Source organism: Poecilia mexicana, unplaced genomic scaffold, assembly GCF_051168715.1.
Source record: "Poecilia mexicana isolate PSO_F unplaced genomic scaffold, ASM5116871v1 scaffold_20, whole genome shotgun sequence".
NCBI lineage: Eukaryota > Metazoa > Chordata > Actinopteri > Cyprinodontiformes > Poeciliidae > Poecilia > Poecilia mexicana.
Window position 1 is genome coordinate 2,919,492 of NW_028263389.1, and position 18,599 is coordinate 2,938,090.

Here is an 18,599-nt window from a genome sequence, read left to right on the forward strand (position 1 = left end):
AGACCATGATGAAAGGGTGGACTCTCTGCATCATCTTCACCTGGACTCACAACATTCCTGAAAAGGTAAGTGTTCAAGATTATTATCTTTCTCAAGGGCCCAGCTTGGTTGAATTGTCGGCTTTTGTTTGATGTTCGTTTGCACTGACTTTTCACAGTCCACAAGGCACACCGAGCCAAACTCCCCCTCCCGCTGCAGTATACGCCATGGTGTTACACATGCGTGACTTGCGACACAGTAATCACAGCAATCATTGCAGAGAGGAACGACTATTACGAGTTCACAAGTTTGGAGGAGGAGGAGGATATAATAATTGATGGGCTGGAAAACCTTTTCACAATTTGAAGAAAAAGGAACAAATGGCAGAGTTGTATATTTCAGTACACAATTCATCACTCCCTTGGACAATTGCTCCTCAAAATCTGACTAAAATCAGCATTATAACCATCTGTGTTACCTGAAAATCTGTCCTACCTTGCACAAATAGTCAGAATATAGGCTCATGGTTGCTCAGCATGAGCCATGGAGGTAGAGTAGCACACAAATAAAAGTACCTGTGAAATTCAGACCAATCGCACGATAGGTTTGCATAGAGACGTGGGCGAACAATTCACTGGGGAGGTTGTGACAAGAAGGATGGATGACATGAGGATGAGAACGAAAACAAAATGACACAATTTTCATCACGCACCTGCAACAGTTAGAACTGATTTCTCACTTTTGCAGTTCAGCTCGACCATGCGGAGTGCTTGGGTCTAGAAGGAAAGGTTTTTGCTCCACAGCTGAAAAACTCCCAGTTTACATAATCACAAAAACTAGAAAAAGGAAGCTTGTGTTTTGTTAAATGAAAGCAGCAGAAGTGATGAAAGTTGTAACTCCGACAACTACAGCAATGTTTACATGTGGCAGCTGCAGCAGAAGTGGTGATGGAAACAAATTCACAAAAAATGAAGAAGGGAAGGCCAGAAACGCTGGAGAAAACCAAAGCTCTCTCAACTTTGTTCTGTTTGATCTAAAATAACCCTGTATCTGATAAAGAAACCTAGTTGTGGTTTCAACATCGTTTGTACATCATAAAGCAAATTCCAGAACAGGGCTACAGAAGCTGTTAGAAAGTGGAAGAAGAGCCATGTTATTAACAAAAAGGCTGTTAATGTTAATCCAGTATTTTGAAGCTTGGCAGACACGGATTGAACAACTTTGTTCACTTCCTCTGCTGCCATTGCTAAAACTACAGCCGTGCTACAATTCTGCAGCGCAGAAAATGGATGTCATCGTTCACGACTTTTCCTTTTGTTCACTGATTGGCTCAATAGAAATTCTACCAGAGAAATCCACTTTAATTGTAGAAAGTCCAGATGGAGCCCTGAACTCGATTAGAATCAAGTGGACTTGCGTAGGAAGGCCATGGCCAGATTATCAGAGCAATAAAAAAGCCAACACTGTACAAAGCATATACATTTTCCTTTTAAGAGATTAAAGATTTCTGTAAGTATGTTTTACCCAGAGTTCTACTCACAGGGTTTCAGTCTCAAGTGGTTCAAATTCTTTAGAAAAACAAAAGAAGGAACTCCTACTCAACACTTTTAGTTATCCAACTATTAATCCAAAAAATAATCAACAGATTAGCCCTATACTGTATGTCAAATAGAAAGGGCTGAGAGTTTCACATGTTGATGGTAGAAGTATTTACCTTTAGTGTAGAATAAAGGGATGCAATGTTGTTGTATTTTAGGCAATAAAATGCTTTTTAAATCCATTTAATCATCAGAATAATCTATAGAATAACTGCTTACTAAAATAACTGTTAGTTGCCGCCCTAATCTAGACAGGATCATTCGAACAGACTACATTAGAAAATGATCTCCTTAATTCTATCATTCTTCAGCAGTAGAATACCATCATAGCTCAATAATCTTAGTGATACTGAAGGGCTTGATGTTCAGGAAGCAGTTTGTGATTTTCTGAATTGATTCCCTTGTGACTTTCAGAGCTTGTTGCTAAATAAGATCCTTCTCACTTCAGTTGAGAAAATGTTTTGTGGAAAACTCTGCAGTTGAGAAGATTTCGAAGTGAGAAGAAAATAGAAAATAATGGAAGGAAATTCCCTGTCTAAAAGTAGGCATTCACTCTTTCCAAAAGGGGAACAAAGAGATGGAAGTGATATGAAAGAGGCAACATTCAGATAAAATCAACACACTATGCAGTGTATTTTAAAGTTTAACATCAGGACTGTGCTGATGGTTTTAGGGTTTTGTGTTTTCCTGCCGCAGAAAGATGCATGTAACTCTACACAGCATGTCCCTGCTTTCTTTCTGTCTGGAAACCCCACAGTGCAGTTATTTATGACCTTAGATCTGCAGTCATTTCATAATATAATCACCATAAATAAAACAAATAAAAAATATCTGTTTTCATTTTAGGAGCAGATCTTTTCCCTCTCACACCACAGACTGCTGATTGTTGTTTAGGAAGTGAAACACTTTCACACAGCGACACATGCATGATCTGTTTGATGTTTTAATGATGTTTATGTGGGGATATTTGCTCAGGGGTCTGAAGTGTTAGTTTTTCTACCTGGACGGCTACAGACCTGTTCCTCTATGAGGCTCATGTTGATTCTCACAACATCCAGAATCCAATCTGAAGTCAGTTTCTGACAAACATGAACTTATGTGTTTGTTTTACATGGTTCTCACTTCAATCTCCAGTTTCTAATGCATCAGTATTAAAGTACAAGCTTCGTTTCATCATCCCTGTTATAAACAGATTTATTTTAACAGGAAGGATGCAGCAGGTAGAACTAATGCTAGATTTTAAAACTTCAGTCTAATTATTGTAGAAAAAACTGAGCTGATAAAACGAGATATTTTAGGAAGACGATGTTAAATTTGTTTAAATATCAACAGAGATTTTCATTAAACTAATGAATTTAACAGTAGCTGATTGCTACAAGCTATGTCCTCATTAAGGTTTCCTCCCTCTGCTGGCCAGAAGCAGAACTGCTGCATTGTTCTTCTCAGTTCTTCATGACTGATTGCTGTAATAAAACTGATCCATAAAGTAGTCGGTAGCAGCAGGTTTTATCACCAGAAGCTCATTTCTGTCTCATTATGTTGTCTAACATCTGATGGTTTGTTTTATTTTTTCTAATAATTATTTATTCTTTAAAGATGACATAATTTTTCTTTTTGTGAACAAAGCATTTCTCAACTCAAAGACCTGATTAGATCTTTATTCTAGTCGGGTCTTTGACTAGAATAAAGATCTAGTCAAAAAACTAGATCTTTGACTAGATCTAGATCAAGATCTAACCTTTTAGAGGTTAACCATAAAAGGTTAACTCCTTTTATGACACTGATGAATATTAAGTGATTCAGTTTTATTTTATTGGACATCAGTAATCATTCATTCTGTCCAGTTCTACCAGCATCCTTCCTATGGAGCATCCAGAGACTGGATTGTTCTTGTTACTGGGTGATCTTCACTCTGAACCTGCAGTTTGAACACTGATCTGTCCTCATCAGTTTAAATTCTGCCAGGTTTCCTCTCTGACATTAAGATCTACAAAGCTCTGTCAGCGGCCTGCATTCATCTGCACCAACCAAACGCTGCAGATCAGAACTCCACACTAACCACAGATGTTCACTCCTTCTAGCAACATGTCCAGGTCACGTGCAGAAAAGCGCTGCATAAAGGGTCACCAGTGCTTCACTGGCAGTGCTGCTCACCTCGTTCTTGCTCCACATCCTTAGTGCTGTGATTTATTGGCCTGGAGCTGCAGCAGGTCAAACTGTGTCTGCAGAATCCCAGCTGCAGCTCCAGAGGAACCCGATTACAAGAAGACCTTCATTCAGCCACGTGGAGGCTTCTGCTGTTAGCAGCTCAGGCAGAGAAACCTGAAGCAGCAACATGTTGAAGGAATCTTCATGAGGCTCACATCCATCCATTACCCAACACGCTTGTGGGGTTGTGACTATAATCACACACACCCACACCTAAGGAGAATTTAGAGAGATTAATCCAGCTGACAGTCATGTCTTTGTGGAACCGGACATGCTCAGGGAGAACATGCTAGCTCCATGCAGAAACCAGGACCTTCTTGCTGCAAGTCAACAAAGCTACCAACTGTACCACTGTGCAGCCTTTATACTGACATCTTCTGCTTTATTTAGGTGTATTTTAACAGCTCTAGACTTTATCCTGGATAGTTTTACTCTCTCTGTGTGTCATCTCCTTCAGAACCATGGTACCAACTCATGCTAATGCTGTTTCCTTTGCCCGTGTGCATTTCCTCAAAGATCACTACAGAGTGACCTCCAAGAAGATTCTTTCATGTTGTGATATTCATTAAACCTTCAATAGATCTTCTATAGCCACCATGTTGTAATGCCATGGGGCTACAGAGGTTATTACTGTTGAAATTATTTAGATTTTCTTTCAATGTCAGCTCTGCAACATGTGGAAACAAGTTATAGCTCAGTAAACAAAGATTGTTAAATAATCACAGTTAACACTTGAGGACAAAGAAAACATTGATGCAGTTTTTAAACACTTTACATTGATTTGAATAATTTCTTCTATGGTTGAATGTTTTCGTCTTGGAGCATCTGCTCTGGTCCTGCTGAAGGAAAGTCAGAAATCCTTCAGATGGTGTCGATGTTTTAAACAATGTCGACAATCCCTCCAGACCAAAGCGTCTGAAAATGAAAACATATGATCTGTTTACTGATTTCCCAGCTATCGCTCCTGAACATCAAATTTTTTCTTGTTTTTACAAGGTATGAAGCTGGCCCAGCAAATCCTTTGAAGAGTTAGAATGGAGGAGACAAAGGAAGCAGTAGATCCACTGCTGTTAATGGACAAATGGTTCACATTTAGGTTTTAGCTTCATGATATGGAGAACACATGTTCCTGTTGTCCTGCAGTGTCAGAGAACTGCTCTGTGAAGAAGATCTGATCACACAACTGAGATTGTGGATGTAGGTCTCCACTGATGAGCCTGTTTGAAAATTATTGATCTTTATGTAACCCTGTCCGTGTGAGATGACACCTCGCTGTTCTTTAGACTCTGCATCGTGTTTTCTTTAATAGGTTGTTGTCGGAAGGAAACTTGAGGCAAGAATCAAACAAACACGAGGCCTTGACAGACTGACTGATCCATATTTATTTTCTTCTTCAGGGTGACTCTGAGAGTGTAATGAGGTACGCACACGGTTGAGATTGTAGTTCAAACCGTTTATTCGGACCACCCGACAGCGCAGCGGCTTTGCCTTCAGAATTCACAGCAAATACTGCATGTCAACATAAGTCTCATTAACGCAGTTATTTATTTATTTTTTTACAGATACAGCATAAATTAACAAAGACAAAATGATACAAAATTAACTACTTGGACATTAAAAGTAACATTTGGCTACAGTGAGGAGCTGGTGGTCAGTATTGCTTTGCTTATCTTGTACTGCCAGCGCACAGTAATAGACGCCAAGTAAGGCGTTCTTCAACGGACACACTTTACCAGCTTCCACAACCCAAAGAACAAATCTAACATTTTGGTGACATGTGCTGACATATTTAGCACAGTCCTACATTTACATCCATCCATTTTCTTCTGGAAGCTCAGACTTCCCTCTACCCAGCCACTTGACCCAGCTTCTCCAAGGGAATCCCAGGATGTTCCCAGGCCAGTCGAGAAACAAAGCCCTTCCTGCATATCATGGACCCAAACACCTGATCTCTGTGTTACTGAATAGAGCCAGACTCCAGATCTCTCTCAGACCTCTTGTTTGCTTCACAGTGTGCAGAGGACAAACTGACCCGGGATCTGGTCCGCAGCCACCAAGGCCTGCAGCCTCTGGTGTCACTGCTCTCTAAAGCAGAAAACAAGAAGCTACTGGCTGCTGCCACCGGGGCCATTTGGAAGTGTTCAATCAGCATGGAGAACGTAGCTATGTACGCACACAACTTTACTATATATTGTCCCACCTGGTGACATGGAGATACATGTTAAAACACCATGTTAGACATACAGAACACATGTTCTCTGCCTTTCTTTTTGTGATTTTTTTTTGGGGGGGTGGGGATAACAGATCAGAGTGACTTGAACAAATTTCTACCTGCTTACTGGAGCAGCGTTTGATGCATTACTGTGTGAAAGAGGTTTAATAAGAATTAGACATTTTATCCCCATGTGTCAAATAACATTTGGAGACTGTGCTTGCGGAGCTGATGTGCTTCACAGCAGTTGCTCAGTGTGTAAAGAATTAACACAATGGATCCAGAACAGGAGGTTTAGCCTGCTGCAGCTCTGTGCCATCAGTTCATATGTGAGTTTAATATGCAGCCATCACTTAGTCACGACTCACTGTGTCACTGTTTCCACTCTACTCTGTCAGATCCTTTCTCTGTTTATGCAGTTAAAGAGATTATTGGTGTAAAATGTTCAGATTTTGTTCAGATTCTATCAGCTCTGATCTTTGATGTGAGTGCTTTACTTTTAGATTTCAGACTTTTCCTCCATTAACAATGGATCAGGCAGATGTGCAGACTTTACAGGCCTCAGTCATGTCATTTAAGGCCCGTTAGAACTGCACCAGTCAGGATCACAGTGAAATCAGCCTGGAGACATTTTTAATGTTAGAGAGTTGATGGGAACTTTAATCATTAGTCATGTAAGGCTAGATTTATTGAAGTGTTTCTTAGGATGGTTGGAATGGTTCCTGACTCGGACTTTAGTGTCAGATGAGTTTTGAGTCAGTAATTTTGCCTCTAAAATAAATCAAACCTTCAGGGTGAGTCCTGGCAGCCCTGAACATTCCCACTACTGAGGCCTTGACAGACTGACTGATCCATATTTATTTTCTTCTTCAGGGTGACTCTGAGAGTGTAACGAGGAACCCACATGCAGTGATTTAATGCAACAGAAACACATTCATTAATCTGCAACTTCTTCTGTTGTTGTCCTTTTAAATATTTCATGAAAATAAATATGAATCTGAAGGTTTCAGCTGAGGTGAAATGTTGTAAAAACACTTTTCTTAATCTAAAATAATGTTTGGCTCAAAACTGCTGTAAAGCTCTGAGAAGGATCTGTCATCACTTCCTGGATCAGAACTGACCAAGTGGCTTAACATGGACCAGTTAAAGTCCATGTTAAGCTGTCCCAACTTGGTGGTGATGATGATGATGATGAAGCAGCTTGTTATAAAATGTGGCAGCTTAATACACTCAGAGCCAGAACACACACACTCCTCCAAACATAATCCTGTCACATTGTTGCTAGGTAAAATAGTTACCCTATTACTAATAATAACTCTAATAGGAATGATTATTATGATGCTTTAATCATTCCTCGTCACATTCAGTAACAACTCAGTTAGAAATGGTAAGAACACTTTGCTTTTGGTGCAGCATTTTAACAACCTTTCAGAATAAAAGCGCTCTCATCTTGTAAAGTTTCACTGTCACATGTTGTTGTTTTGGACTGTTTGCTAACATGGCTGACTTTTTGAAAGGAAACCAGCATGATGCTGTGAGGATGTTGATGTTCACTGAAACATGTCAGTGGATTTATTTTTGTTTTCTCAAGATTATTGAGTCTCTGATCAGAATCTGAGTGAAGTTAAAGCATTACTGTCAGGAAAAAGAGGCTGATAATCAAACAAGGTTTTAAGGCCCCACCCTCTTTTCAGAATCTATCATAGGCTGACAAGTGAAAAGAAAATCCTTTTGGAAGATTTTAGGCTGCTGTAATTACTGGAGCAGTCTGAGATTTTCTGTCTTTGATTAAGTTAAATTCATCTTCCTGCAGACAGGATTCAGTCTTACTTTAGTGGCTGATTTATTTGGTCTAGTCAGTATGGAGGTCATGTGGACTTGAGACAAGTAGCAGCAAATGTTAAACCTTCACTGATTTAATGAAGAAATGAAATGAGACATGATTGATGTCCTGAAACCTAAATGTGTAAAAAGCACATTGTCACAGTTTGTACTTTTTAAAGGCCTCCCACTGAACCAAGGACAAGGCTCTGAATAAAATCTGAGGACTGAGCAACAGTGAAACATTTAGTTCAGATTTTTAGCTGTGTCCAGATGTGGCCTCTTGGGTCTGTGGACAGAGGTGTTATAGACACACAGAAATGCTGTAAAAGGCTTTAACAAAAGGCTGAGGCAATAAGTTTGCAGTGGAAAGTGGAGACTGCCAAGTCTTGGAGTGTGTTTGCCAGAGCAGCAACGTTTGGGTCAAGATTGTGAAGTTTTCTTCCAGATCCTGGCTTCCTTCCATCGTAGTTCTGCTGCAGGCCGACCATGAGCAGAACATAATCTCCTCTTTAAATGATTCTTCTCTTTATCCGACTGCAGCTCAGCGTTCCCCCATGTTGGTCTCTGCTCTGATAGATTGATCTGTTTATTATATTCCTCATTGATTTAATGATTGTCAGGTTTCTGTGGTTGTTGCTGGAGATCTCAGAATCCCTGAAACGTCTTAATATCACCTGGACCTTCTGTGAAGCTCATAGTCATCACAGTAGAAAATTAATTCTCTATAATGATGAATTGGTGGAGAAAAGACTGAAGATGACGACGTGTTGTTCACACAGAAGCTCTTCTGTGGTCCCTGTCTGCTCTAACATGCTTTATGAGCCTCCAGCCATGTAGAGGCCTGTGTTTTCAGTTGGAGCTGCTTCAGGCAGCTTTGTGTCAAGTTACTCCTGCCAGAAAACAATTTCCTCAGCAGGACCTGACAGAAATAGACATGACACAGTGTTGATTTATCAAAACAACATCATTGTAGGGTAGTGAGCTGCAGATGATACCTCAGATGATGGAGGAAGACCATTGACGTTCACGATGCTGAACTGGACTAAAGTTAACATTGGCAGCTCCTCTGTTCATTAGCAATGTTTTCACTCTGAAGAAGAGGCTGTGGTTCAGTGGACCCTGCCCAGAACCAAATGACCTTAGCCGTCTACAGTAGCTTACAGGCTATGATGCCAGCAACCGTAACTGGGAATAAAAACAGTCAGAGAAATGAACTGTGCACCAGAGGGTTGCTGAGGTTTTAGTGGAACCACAGTATATCCCTTCTGAATGTTGACTATAGTTTACTACTCTATAGCAAAGGCAAACAGGGCAAAATCACTCGGTTAAAGACGGAGGAAGAGTTTCCAAGGTTTGGTTCTGCAAAGCAAAGACGAGTGACGGCTGTGAGGAGCCGTGGGAAAATTGTTTGTCCTCCTGAGTTACAGCAAGATGCTGATGTTACTGAAGGGACAACAATCTTTACCTTTGACCCAGTCATCGGATGATCATGTAGCTCTGTACAGAGTCAGGTTCAGGAGACACACCGTTAGTCTGGCTGTCAAATCACTGGATCATTAGAATCTTTAATAAATTTGGCACCTGGGTTGAAAACTAAACTAGTTTCAGTTTTGTTTCACAGTTTCGTCTTGTCTCTCAAGAGCAACAAGATCTGTTGAACTGACTCTTGGTCCATGTTAGTTGTCCAGTTTCTGTAATAAATGAATCAAAGCACCTTAATTATATTCTAATGCAATCATCTCTTCTTCTTGTTGTTCCCTCAAAGCTTCCAGGAGTACAAAGCTCTGCAGATCCTGATTGGTCTGCTGACTGAGCAGCCTGAAGAGGTCCTGGTCAATGTAGTGGGAGCTCTGGGACAGTTTGCTCAGATACCAGCTAACAAGTCCATCATCTGCAACGGTGGGGGCATGAGGGCTCTCATTAATCTGCTCAATGGAACAAACCAGGTATATAACATTGGTTCTTCCTGCAGTTCTTGTTCAAACTCAGTTATTGGTCCAACATCTGCTCTGTGTCATTTAACCAGGCTCTACTTGTAAATGTAGCAAAGGCTGTGGGAGCTTGTGCCACAGAAAGGGACAACGTGGCGTAAGTTTATCTCTTCCTTTTCAATGTTTCACGCTCTGCTTATATTTACAGTAGATCCATGAGGCGCCTGTTAAAATGTGATTAGTGGCTGATCAGTGAATCAGTGAATCAGCCCAAACTCACTCCTGGCTGTTTATTGATGTCATGTGTTTTCACAAGGAAATGAGACCAATTGTAGGATGTAAACACAGCCTCATTAACCTGTCCTGGGCTGCTGCTCAGAAAGATTCCTGTAGTTTTCATTGGGAGCTGTGCAGGTAGGCGTCTCTTTCATCCTTAGCCCAATGACCGATTTTAAAAGCTTTGTTTATTGTAGCTGCTGTGTTAAATATGGTTGTGGTTTCATTCTCAGTGTTTTACTATAGCCATGCGGTCACTGAGCTGCTCAGACTAACGTGCCTAAAGCCCTGCCCCGTCCAAAACTCCACGGCTGGAAAACCCAGAGAAGCAGTCCAGAGCGGTGGCTTTCTCTCTGCATTTAACCTCAAGCATCATGGAGCTTCCATCTGCACCTCGTCGCTTTTATAAACCTGTTCCAGGCTATAAGAGCTGCCTTAATTATCACTGGGCAGAAATATCACTGAACCTGTGAGTTTATGGTGTTAATTAGCTGCTTCTGCTGTGGTACAACTCTGTTACATTGGGAAACAAACAAACCCTGGGCTGGATAGAAATGAAGCCTGTCTAAATAAAGCTGCTAACTGTGGTAAACTTGACACAACCAGAGACGTCTATTACATCAGATCATCATGTTCTCCATGTTCTACATTTTTACAGCAGATCTTCCGGTCTGTCAGCCTCCATCTGTCAACAGAGCTCTTATTCAAACAACCTTTGTCTGGATGTTGGGCCCGGTGGCTTGTTTCCACACATGTTGAGTCGTTTGCAGAGCAATTAGCATAACTCACAGTAGATATTTATTCCAAACCAGAACTGACAGAAATGTTTGTCAGATCACCAGTTTTAGATGATGTATTGCTGATGATGATGTGTGGTAAAACCCAATCAGCTGCAACATGTTTGTCCCTGCTGGACATCATGTTACCAACAAAGTTTCTGTTCTCAGATCAAACCTTCTGCTGGTCACCACAGTTCTTCTCTCATCATGATCCTGAATCAGGTCCATGATCACTTCCCAGTTTTCCATCAGATCCTCCTGTTGTTTTCATTCTCCACCAGTGTGTGGTTAATGGCATCACACTTCCTCCAATGAGTCCAGTGGAAGAACAAGAGTGAAGACGGATTTTTAATGCCTTCAACGTCTGTGGTCTCCCCTATAATCCGTCACTGTCGGCTGCAGCTTCATTGAAATCTGTTTCCTAGCTTCATCATGGGAAGATGGAGCCGTTTTGGAGGATGATACGAAGCTTCACTTTAATTTTTGGTCCTGGACTGAAGAGGCCCTGCAGACTGGAGTCTGATGTTCTGATCCCTCTGGACTGATTTCTGTGCAGAAGGAAGACAGATGGAGCAGAGGACGTCCCTGATGAGCGTCTACTCATTGCAGTCATGAAGACACTGTGATTAGGGAGCGTTTAGGTCATTATGACAGCATCAGTGTGGGCTTTGTTGGTTGAAGCACACATGGGGAACATGTTCCATGTTTTTATAGCAGACAATGGAGGGTCTGTGGTGTAAATCTTTGACCTCTCAGAATCAACTCCAGTTTGAAACGAGTCATGTAAATGAGATGAAATCAAACTGCTCCTTCAGAAAACTTCACTCAGACTTTCTGAAATACGGAGCCACCTGTCTCTGGTTCTGTTTGTCTTGGGAAGGAGTCAAACAGAACTCCCTTCTAATTCAGGAAAGGAGTTTTGGCAAACATCAAGTCAAAGTTTGTCTCAGCATCTATTTATAAATCCATGTAGGAAGAACTAGATCCAGATGTGTGCTGGTTGACCTCTGACCTGAGCTTTTCTGAGATTTTTGTGGAAAATGAGTAGAGAGTGGGTGGGCCACAGACCCTGAAAAAGATCTAAGTGGGAATAAAAAGTGCTGAAATCAATTTCTGCTTCCGTGCTGTTTAGTCATAGTCATTGTTTAATCTGCTTCTGGTCGGTCTGATGGAGACAAATCTTCACTTTGATTTGATTTTACAATGAAACGATTCTCTGTGTTTGCCTCAGAATCATTGACCAGCTTGATGGAGTCCGCCTGGTGTGGTCACTGCTAAAGAACCCCAATGCAGAAGTTCAGGCTAGTGCTGCATGGGCCATTTGTCCGTGCATCGAGAATGCAAAGGTAAAGTAAAGATACGTCTTTGTAGATCTGGGAGACATTAAGTCCATTATTGTTCCTCATCTATGCAGAATGTTTGCCTCTTAAATCATCTGGTCCACACATTTATCAATCATACATTTTCACATTAAAGGCTTGTCTCAGTCAGAAGGCAGAAGCCTGTTTCTGTCACCCAGCTTGTCTTTCAAGCTGCTGCTTCTGCTGGGAGGTCAGCAGAGGCAGAGCTGTGTCAGCAGAGGCTTACATGAACCCTGGGCTAATATGAAGCAGAGGAGCTTCCTTGGCACACTGGGACTGATGAAGTGAGGAACAGACTGAGAAAAAGTCTGTAATATCCTGTGGGTCTGATTTCCTTCCTGAAAATCTTCCCTCAACATGCTGAGAGATGGTGGACCATGCAACTTCTGAGAAGCCACTTCTACAATAAAAACACTATGAAACTGGAACAACTACATGACTATAAATGCTGCTTATATCATTTTAGCTGCTGCTATGTTTACTTCAACATTAAGAGCTTTTGTTGGTCGATTTTCTGTCATGAAAACAAAAGATCTTACCTGCATTTAGACATCACTATAACTAACACTGCATGTTATAATATATCTTTGTCTACAAGGCCAGACCATCTGCTGGAACATAATTTGTCAGACATTAGCTCAGTTTATATGGAGCTGTTTTGTTACATCAGAAGTGAAATCATGAAAAAATTTAAGACATTCAATCAGAACAGAGCGATCCGACCCACTCAGTCGGTATCAATAATCATAAACACATTAGCAGGGTTGTGGTTTTACCCTTCTCTTCTCAACAACAAGTGTTATTTGAACATCTGCATTCCAGTTTTGAGGGAGCTTCATAAAGACAGTTTCTTGGTGTTTTTATGGACGAGGCAGTGACGAGCTGAACCTGATCCAACTGCTTTATTGCCGTCTTTGTTTAGACAAAAACCCAAAATGTTGAGTTGGCAGATCGGTTGTAAATTTATGACAGAACAGTGGTATAAATGCATATAAACTGTTCTAATACTTCATGCAGTGATGTTGCTGCTCTGCAGACACAGATATCTACAGGAGCTACACCAACTGTCTGTAGGTTATTAACTGGAACTGATTTTATTCAGTAAAATGAACCAAACTACAGAGCAGCAGGTCCTTCCAATCAAGTAAACACACCCCTCTCAGTTCCACATGATGAGTTGTGTCATTAATCTGCCTGGTTGCAGAAGCACATTTAAATGCTCGGTTGATTTTTCCTTTGCATGTGAGCAGTGTAAGTCCTGGAAGTCTGATTGGTGCAGAGAAGAGCCTCAGAGCGTTCTTCTGATCTCAGCTTCATATCAAACACAACTGATAATGTGTTTTCTATTTCATTTCATCCTGAGTAAGAGTGGAGGGGGAGGTTAGCAACAAATGTCTTTCCAAGTGCAGCGTCTTAATGCGGCAGCATTAAGAACTGGGGGCCCGTCCGGGGCATGAAAGGGATTCTGGGTAGTCTGTGGCAGCTGGTGGCTTGAGAGAGCTTCCTCTGTCGCAGGGACTCCCAGCCAGCCATCATCAGTATTCCTGAGGAAAAGCTTCCTGTGTGTCGGGGGTCTGTGGCCCTGGCAGCTCCCTCACTGGCCTGCACTGTGCACACGCCTCATCCTCTGGCATGGCATCACAGGGCCCATACACTGCACTGACTCCTGATCCCAGCTCTGAGTTCCCTGGTGGAGGGAGGAACACTAAAGTACATCCAGTTCTCCCCCAGGAGTCGACAAGTCAAACTGCAAATCAGCTTCTGCTTTTTATCTTTGCTGAATTTCATCAAGTTGCTTGATTTAACCAGAAAAATGAAGAAAATCAATTGATTTTTCTGGTCGGCAGCACAGAACCATGCATCGGCTGCTGACATACAGACGATGTTGAAACAGACTTGACTTCAGTCGACTTTGTGTTTTCCATTCAGTCATCCAAAATTAATGCTTTGAAAGATATTTCATCTGCATCTTAAAAGCCCTGAACATTACAGACTGAGCCACCTTCATGTGTTCTTCTATGGCAGTGATATGGTATGTTGAGTTTTTAAACATCAGCCTGCTGCTCCAAGTTCTGCTGAAAGCAGCCTCTCTTCCTCTGTGGTTCACTCTGTTTGGTAGGAATCTCACCACAACTGGTTCAGAGACTTGCGGTACCAGGAACTCAAAGCTGGAGGGCACAGAGTCCTCACTGTGGAACAAAGTTTTACATGTTCCTTTAAATCTCTAAATCCAGTTTCAGAATCATTGGGACAAGTTATGATATAGGAAGGAAAACTCAACAAACCAAACAAACTGCAGGATAGGTTTGGACTGATTCCAGTTCTTCATCCAGATTTCCTAAATGTTATTAACTTAACCTGCCCTCCTCTCCTTTTCCACATCACTGTCCCTCCATTGCATCGTCTCCTGTGTTGACCTTCACTGAACAGCAGCTAATGTGTGTCTATGTGACTGCAGGACGCCGGGGAAATGGTTCTCTTCCTGATTGGTGGACTCAAGCTGATCATTCAGTTACTGAAGTCACCAAGCAACGAGGTGCTGACGAGCATTTTTGCCGTCATCGCCAAACTAGCCAAAGACAAGGAGATCCTGGGTGTCCTCTCTGATCGCGGGGTTGTCCCGCTGCTGGCCGGGCTGACTAGCACAGTAAGAACATGTCACTACTGACAACAAAACAGCTTTTAATGTCTGAATACCAAGATTCTGTCTGGTTTACAGTCAGGTTGAAGTTTAGCTGGTGTTTTGCTTCCAGTTTCTTCAGATATCAGCTGATCAGGAGGATGTTGTTGGTCAAAAATTCCTTCCTGTTCTCCTCTCTACAGACCGATGTCAGACTTCGCTGCCACCTGGCCGAGGCCATCGGCCACTGCTGCACGTGGAGCTCCAACAGGGCATGCTTTGTTGAACATAAAGCCGTTGGCCCTGTGGTTCATTACCTGGAGTCGAACGACAGTTCACTCCTCCTTAACACAACCATGGCCCTGTACCAACTGTCCAAAGACCCCAACAACATCATCAGCATGCATAAGGAAGGAGTCGTCCAGGTCAGTTGGGCTTCCTCTTTGACTGGATACCTTCATTAAGTCCTTATTTGTTGCTCACTTCCAGTTTCCAGTCTGTTTCACAGTCTTGAAGCTAATTTTAGCATAGCTGCATTGAGGAAAATGTGCTTTGGTCTCCTGCCGCCCTTGTTTCAGTGATGTGTGAAAAACACAGAGTAATAAACTTTGAGAGGCCGAGACTATTTTCAGAGCCTTTGACCGATGGAGCAGAAACAGTCGGTGGAAACAAGTCTCCACTTTCCAGCCATCATGGGAATTGAGAAAAGCAAACAGCTCAGTGTGTGCAAAGTGTCAACCCTGCACTGGACCCTAGATGCCATTGCAGCACAAGGCAAATGACTGTAACTGGGGGCAACTGTTGCTAAGGGCTGTTGCTGGACCTCAGGGCAGAATGCAGCAGCAATATGTTTCAGACCAAGGACTGATGGAGAAACGGCTGAGAGCTGAAACCCATCCACGGTTCTGTTTATTTTCCTCACAGTTGGTTACATCCACCAACCTTTTCATTGAGGCCATCATGTCTTCCAACTAGGAGCTTGTTCTGTATTTTCCTGCTCAACTCCACACACTCTATTTGTGTCTCACAGTAAAACAGATTGAACATCAAGACGATGCTGTGACTGAAGTCTTATTATGAAGGATAAAATGTTCATGTTTCAGCATGTTGGTAAAACCTTTTCTGTCTGATCCTTTCATTAAATGAGGTTTTACAGAAAAACTACCACATAAAAATCCATCTGTGACCACAAGTGTGTGAAACTGCCTCCCAGTACCAACTGGACTCTAAACTCGGAGCTGGTTCTGCAGCTGAAGCCAGATGTTCCCATGTTCATTGAACTGGTTTACTTGAACTCAGAAGCAGCAGCCATGATGGTTCAGCTGAACTGAACCTCAAAGAGTTCAACCCAGTTTACAAAAGCTGCTGAAATCAAATGTGTTTAAAGTTTGAGCCGCATCAGAAACTGGATTGTTCCTTTATTTGTCTATATTAGTGTGAAACACTCCTCCTTTTTACTGTGTGTGTGCGTGTGTGTGTGTGTGTGTGTGTGTGTGTGTGCGTGTGTGTGTGTGTGTGCTTGTTATTAATGTGGCAGCTCACAGTTGCAACACTTCGCCATGAGGTATTTTTGGACTTTAAAGAGCTTAATCACCAAAGACCTTGTAGCTGCAGCAGCTCAGCATTTTAATTGAATGTCAGACATGGAAACACAACACAGATCGCCTCATTGGTCAGATTGAACTTCATCTCAGCTCTTCTGAACAGGGATGCTGATACTAACCTGTCTGAGTCCAGAGGAAACACTGTGTGGGAGCTTGTCCGTCTCCACAGCCGAGTGTGTTGCTCCAACTCTGGACTTCATGATTTAGTGAAATCATATTTTTTTCTTTTTCTGTTGGATAAATAATGAAAACAACCAGAAATGATGGAACTGCTTCTCACAGGGGAAATGCACTCCAACCAAAACACCTGAGGGAGTAACTAGCCTCTAGGATTGATCTAATGTCCGCTCTCAGGATCTCCCACTTTCCTCTGGATGAGCCTCGTTTTGTGTTGTGTATCAAATCAAGCTGCCTTCCTCCTGGCCTGTATGTTGCCTCCAAAGTTCTGGGAATTGTAAGCTGAAGCCATACATCCATTCAGACGGATTCAGACAGCTGCTTGTGTTAAACAGCCTCTTTCATAAGCAAAGCTTTGTGAAGGAAATTGCTGAAAATTACTAAATGCAAACCGTAATTATTGGTCATTTTCAGCTGAATGTTTCCAGAGTGCAGCTTTTGCCAGGTCCTGGTGTGTATTTTAGGATTTTACTAATCTAAATGAGAAAAACGTTTGCTCTTTAGGTGCTCTGAGTTCACCTCTCACCCTGGCACGGTGTGTTTTCATCTGATTCTTCTCTCATGTTTTGTTCTTCTGGAGATTTGATCAAATGAACCAAAAGAGGAACCAGGAGTACCTGGAGATTCAGCCTCACAGTTTGTACAAAAACTATTTTCAGCTTGTGGCTGTGCTGAGCAGATGACACAGGAGCTGTGGCTACAGCTTTACTAGGACCACCATAATTTAAATCCAGAGAGGGGAACGTCTCAGAGCCTTTGACTGAAGCTTCTGTCCCTCTTGTTGTTCAGCTCTAACAGACTCTGGGTTCAGCCTGAAACTTTCCCTCCTTTTCCTCTTTGGAGACCCAGGAAAAGCAGCTCAGCATCTGTGGCTGACTGGAGGCTGCAGGGAATGTTGTTTACCTGGACTTCTGCAGCAAGTTCCCCTCGACCTGGCTGAACACAGCCGTCCGTCTGTCCTGTTTGCCTCCACAGTTGAGTGTAAAACATGGGGAAACTGGGAAGGGGGACTCCCTGGACTCCCTGGACACATCTTCAGAATTCCTGCTGCAGTTTTCAAACGCTGAGCAAGTGTTGATGTTCCTTCAGTCAGGGAATGTGTAACAAGTACTGGATTATATTCCCAGAGATCCCAACTGGGAGGGAGAGATGGAGCTGGAAGAAAGGCTGCAAAGAGAGACGTGCTTATCTTAGCCTAGCTTTGCTCTTCAGGAGACCTTATTTGGCCCCGTCTGAATAACACGCCACGAGGCTGGCAAATAAAGCAACCCTGGCACTTCTCAGGCATCCTGTTTTTCACTAAAGAGCCTTGTTTAGGGAGCTGCATGTTTTCTGGAGCTGCTGGAGGGAAATGTGCTGCTGGAGCTCTGATGAATGGGATAATAATCCTGCTAAATGTGTCATAAATAATTCTCATCTCAAGTTTACGAAGAGGATCTGACATGTTGGTCTGATGCTCACCTTCTTCCCCAAACTGATGTGATTCTAGTCGGAAAGAAGGATGTTAGCTTCTCCGTTGAATTGGACTCAGGCTGTCCATCTTTCCTTTGTTTTCCTGTCTCTGTTTATCTTTGTGTTGAAATTCATGGGAATGTTTTCTCTCTGCCCCTCAGTCTGCTGGTTATCCTCATTAATGTGGAGAGTTCATGTAACATGTAGAGAACCTGATCAGCTGGTGGAGATCAGACAGAATTTATGTTCAAGTTGCAGCTCAGCTTGTTGGAGACAGACTGAGCTCATGTTTGATTGAAAGCTGAAGACACAATGAAGAGTCTCTTTCTGCAGGGACATTTTTAAAGCATGTTTTTGAATTTAGCTCTTTGTTTCGGCTTAAAAAGATCCAAATCACTCTGAACCACATCAAGCAGAGTGAAAGTTCTTGCTGCCATCTGTCAGCGATGAGCATGTAGAATTGATGCTGTTGTTGCTATGGTTACATCCACCTGTTTATTTCAGATAAAACAATATTGACATTATCATGTGTCCTATAGAAAAACTTACTGCACACGGTTTTAAATGTTTTTTTTTTT

At 42.2% G+C, this 18,599-nt stretch overlaps 1 protein-coding gene across 1 annotated transcript; it reads left to right on the plus strand.

Moving 5' to 3' along the window:
- The first annotated feature begins 5 nt into the window (after positions 1–5).
- On the plus strand, positions 6–15,838 carry LOC148153309 (outer dynein arm-docking complex subunit 2-like). Its single transcript, XM_088001620.1, has 7 exons — positions 6–65; positions 5,798–5,952; positions 9,587–9,767; positions 9,848–9,909; positions 12,039–12,153; positions 14,627–14,815; positions 14,992–15,838. Exons 1-7 carry the CDS (start codon positions 6–8, stop codon positions 15,250–15,252), a joined length of 1,023 nt encoding a protein of 340 aa, XP_087857746.1. The 3' UTR covers positions 15,253–15,838.
- Positions 15,839–18,599: the final 2,761 nt, after the last annotated feature.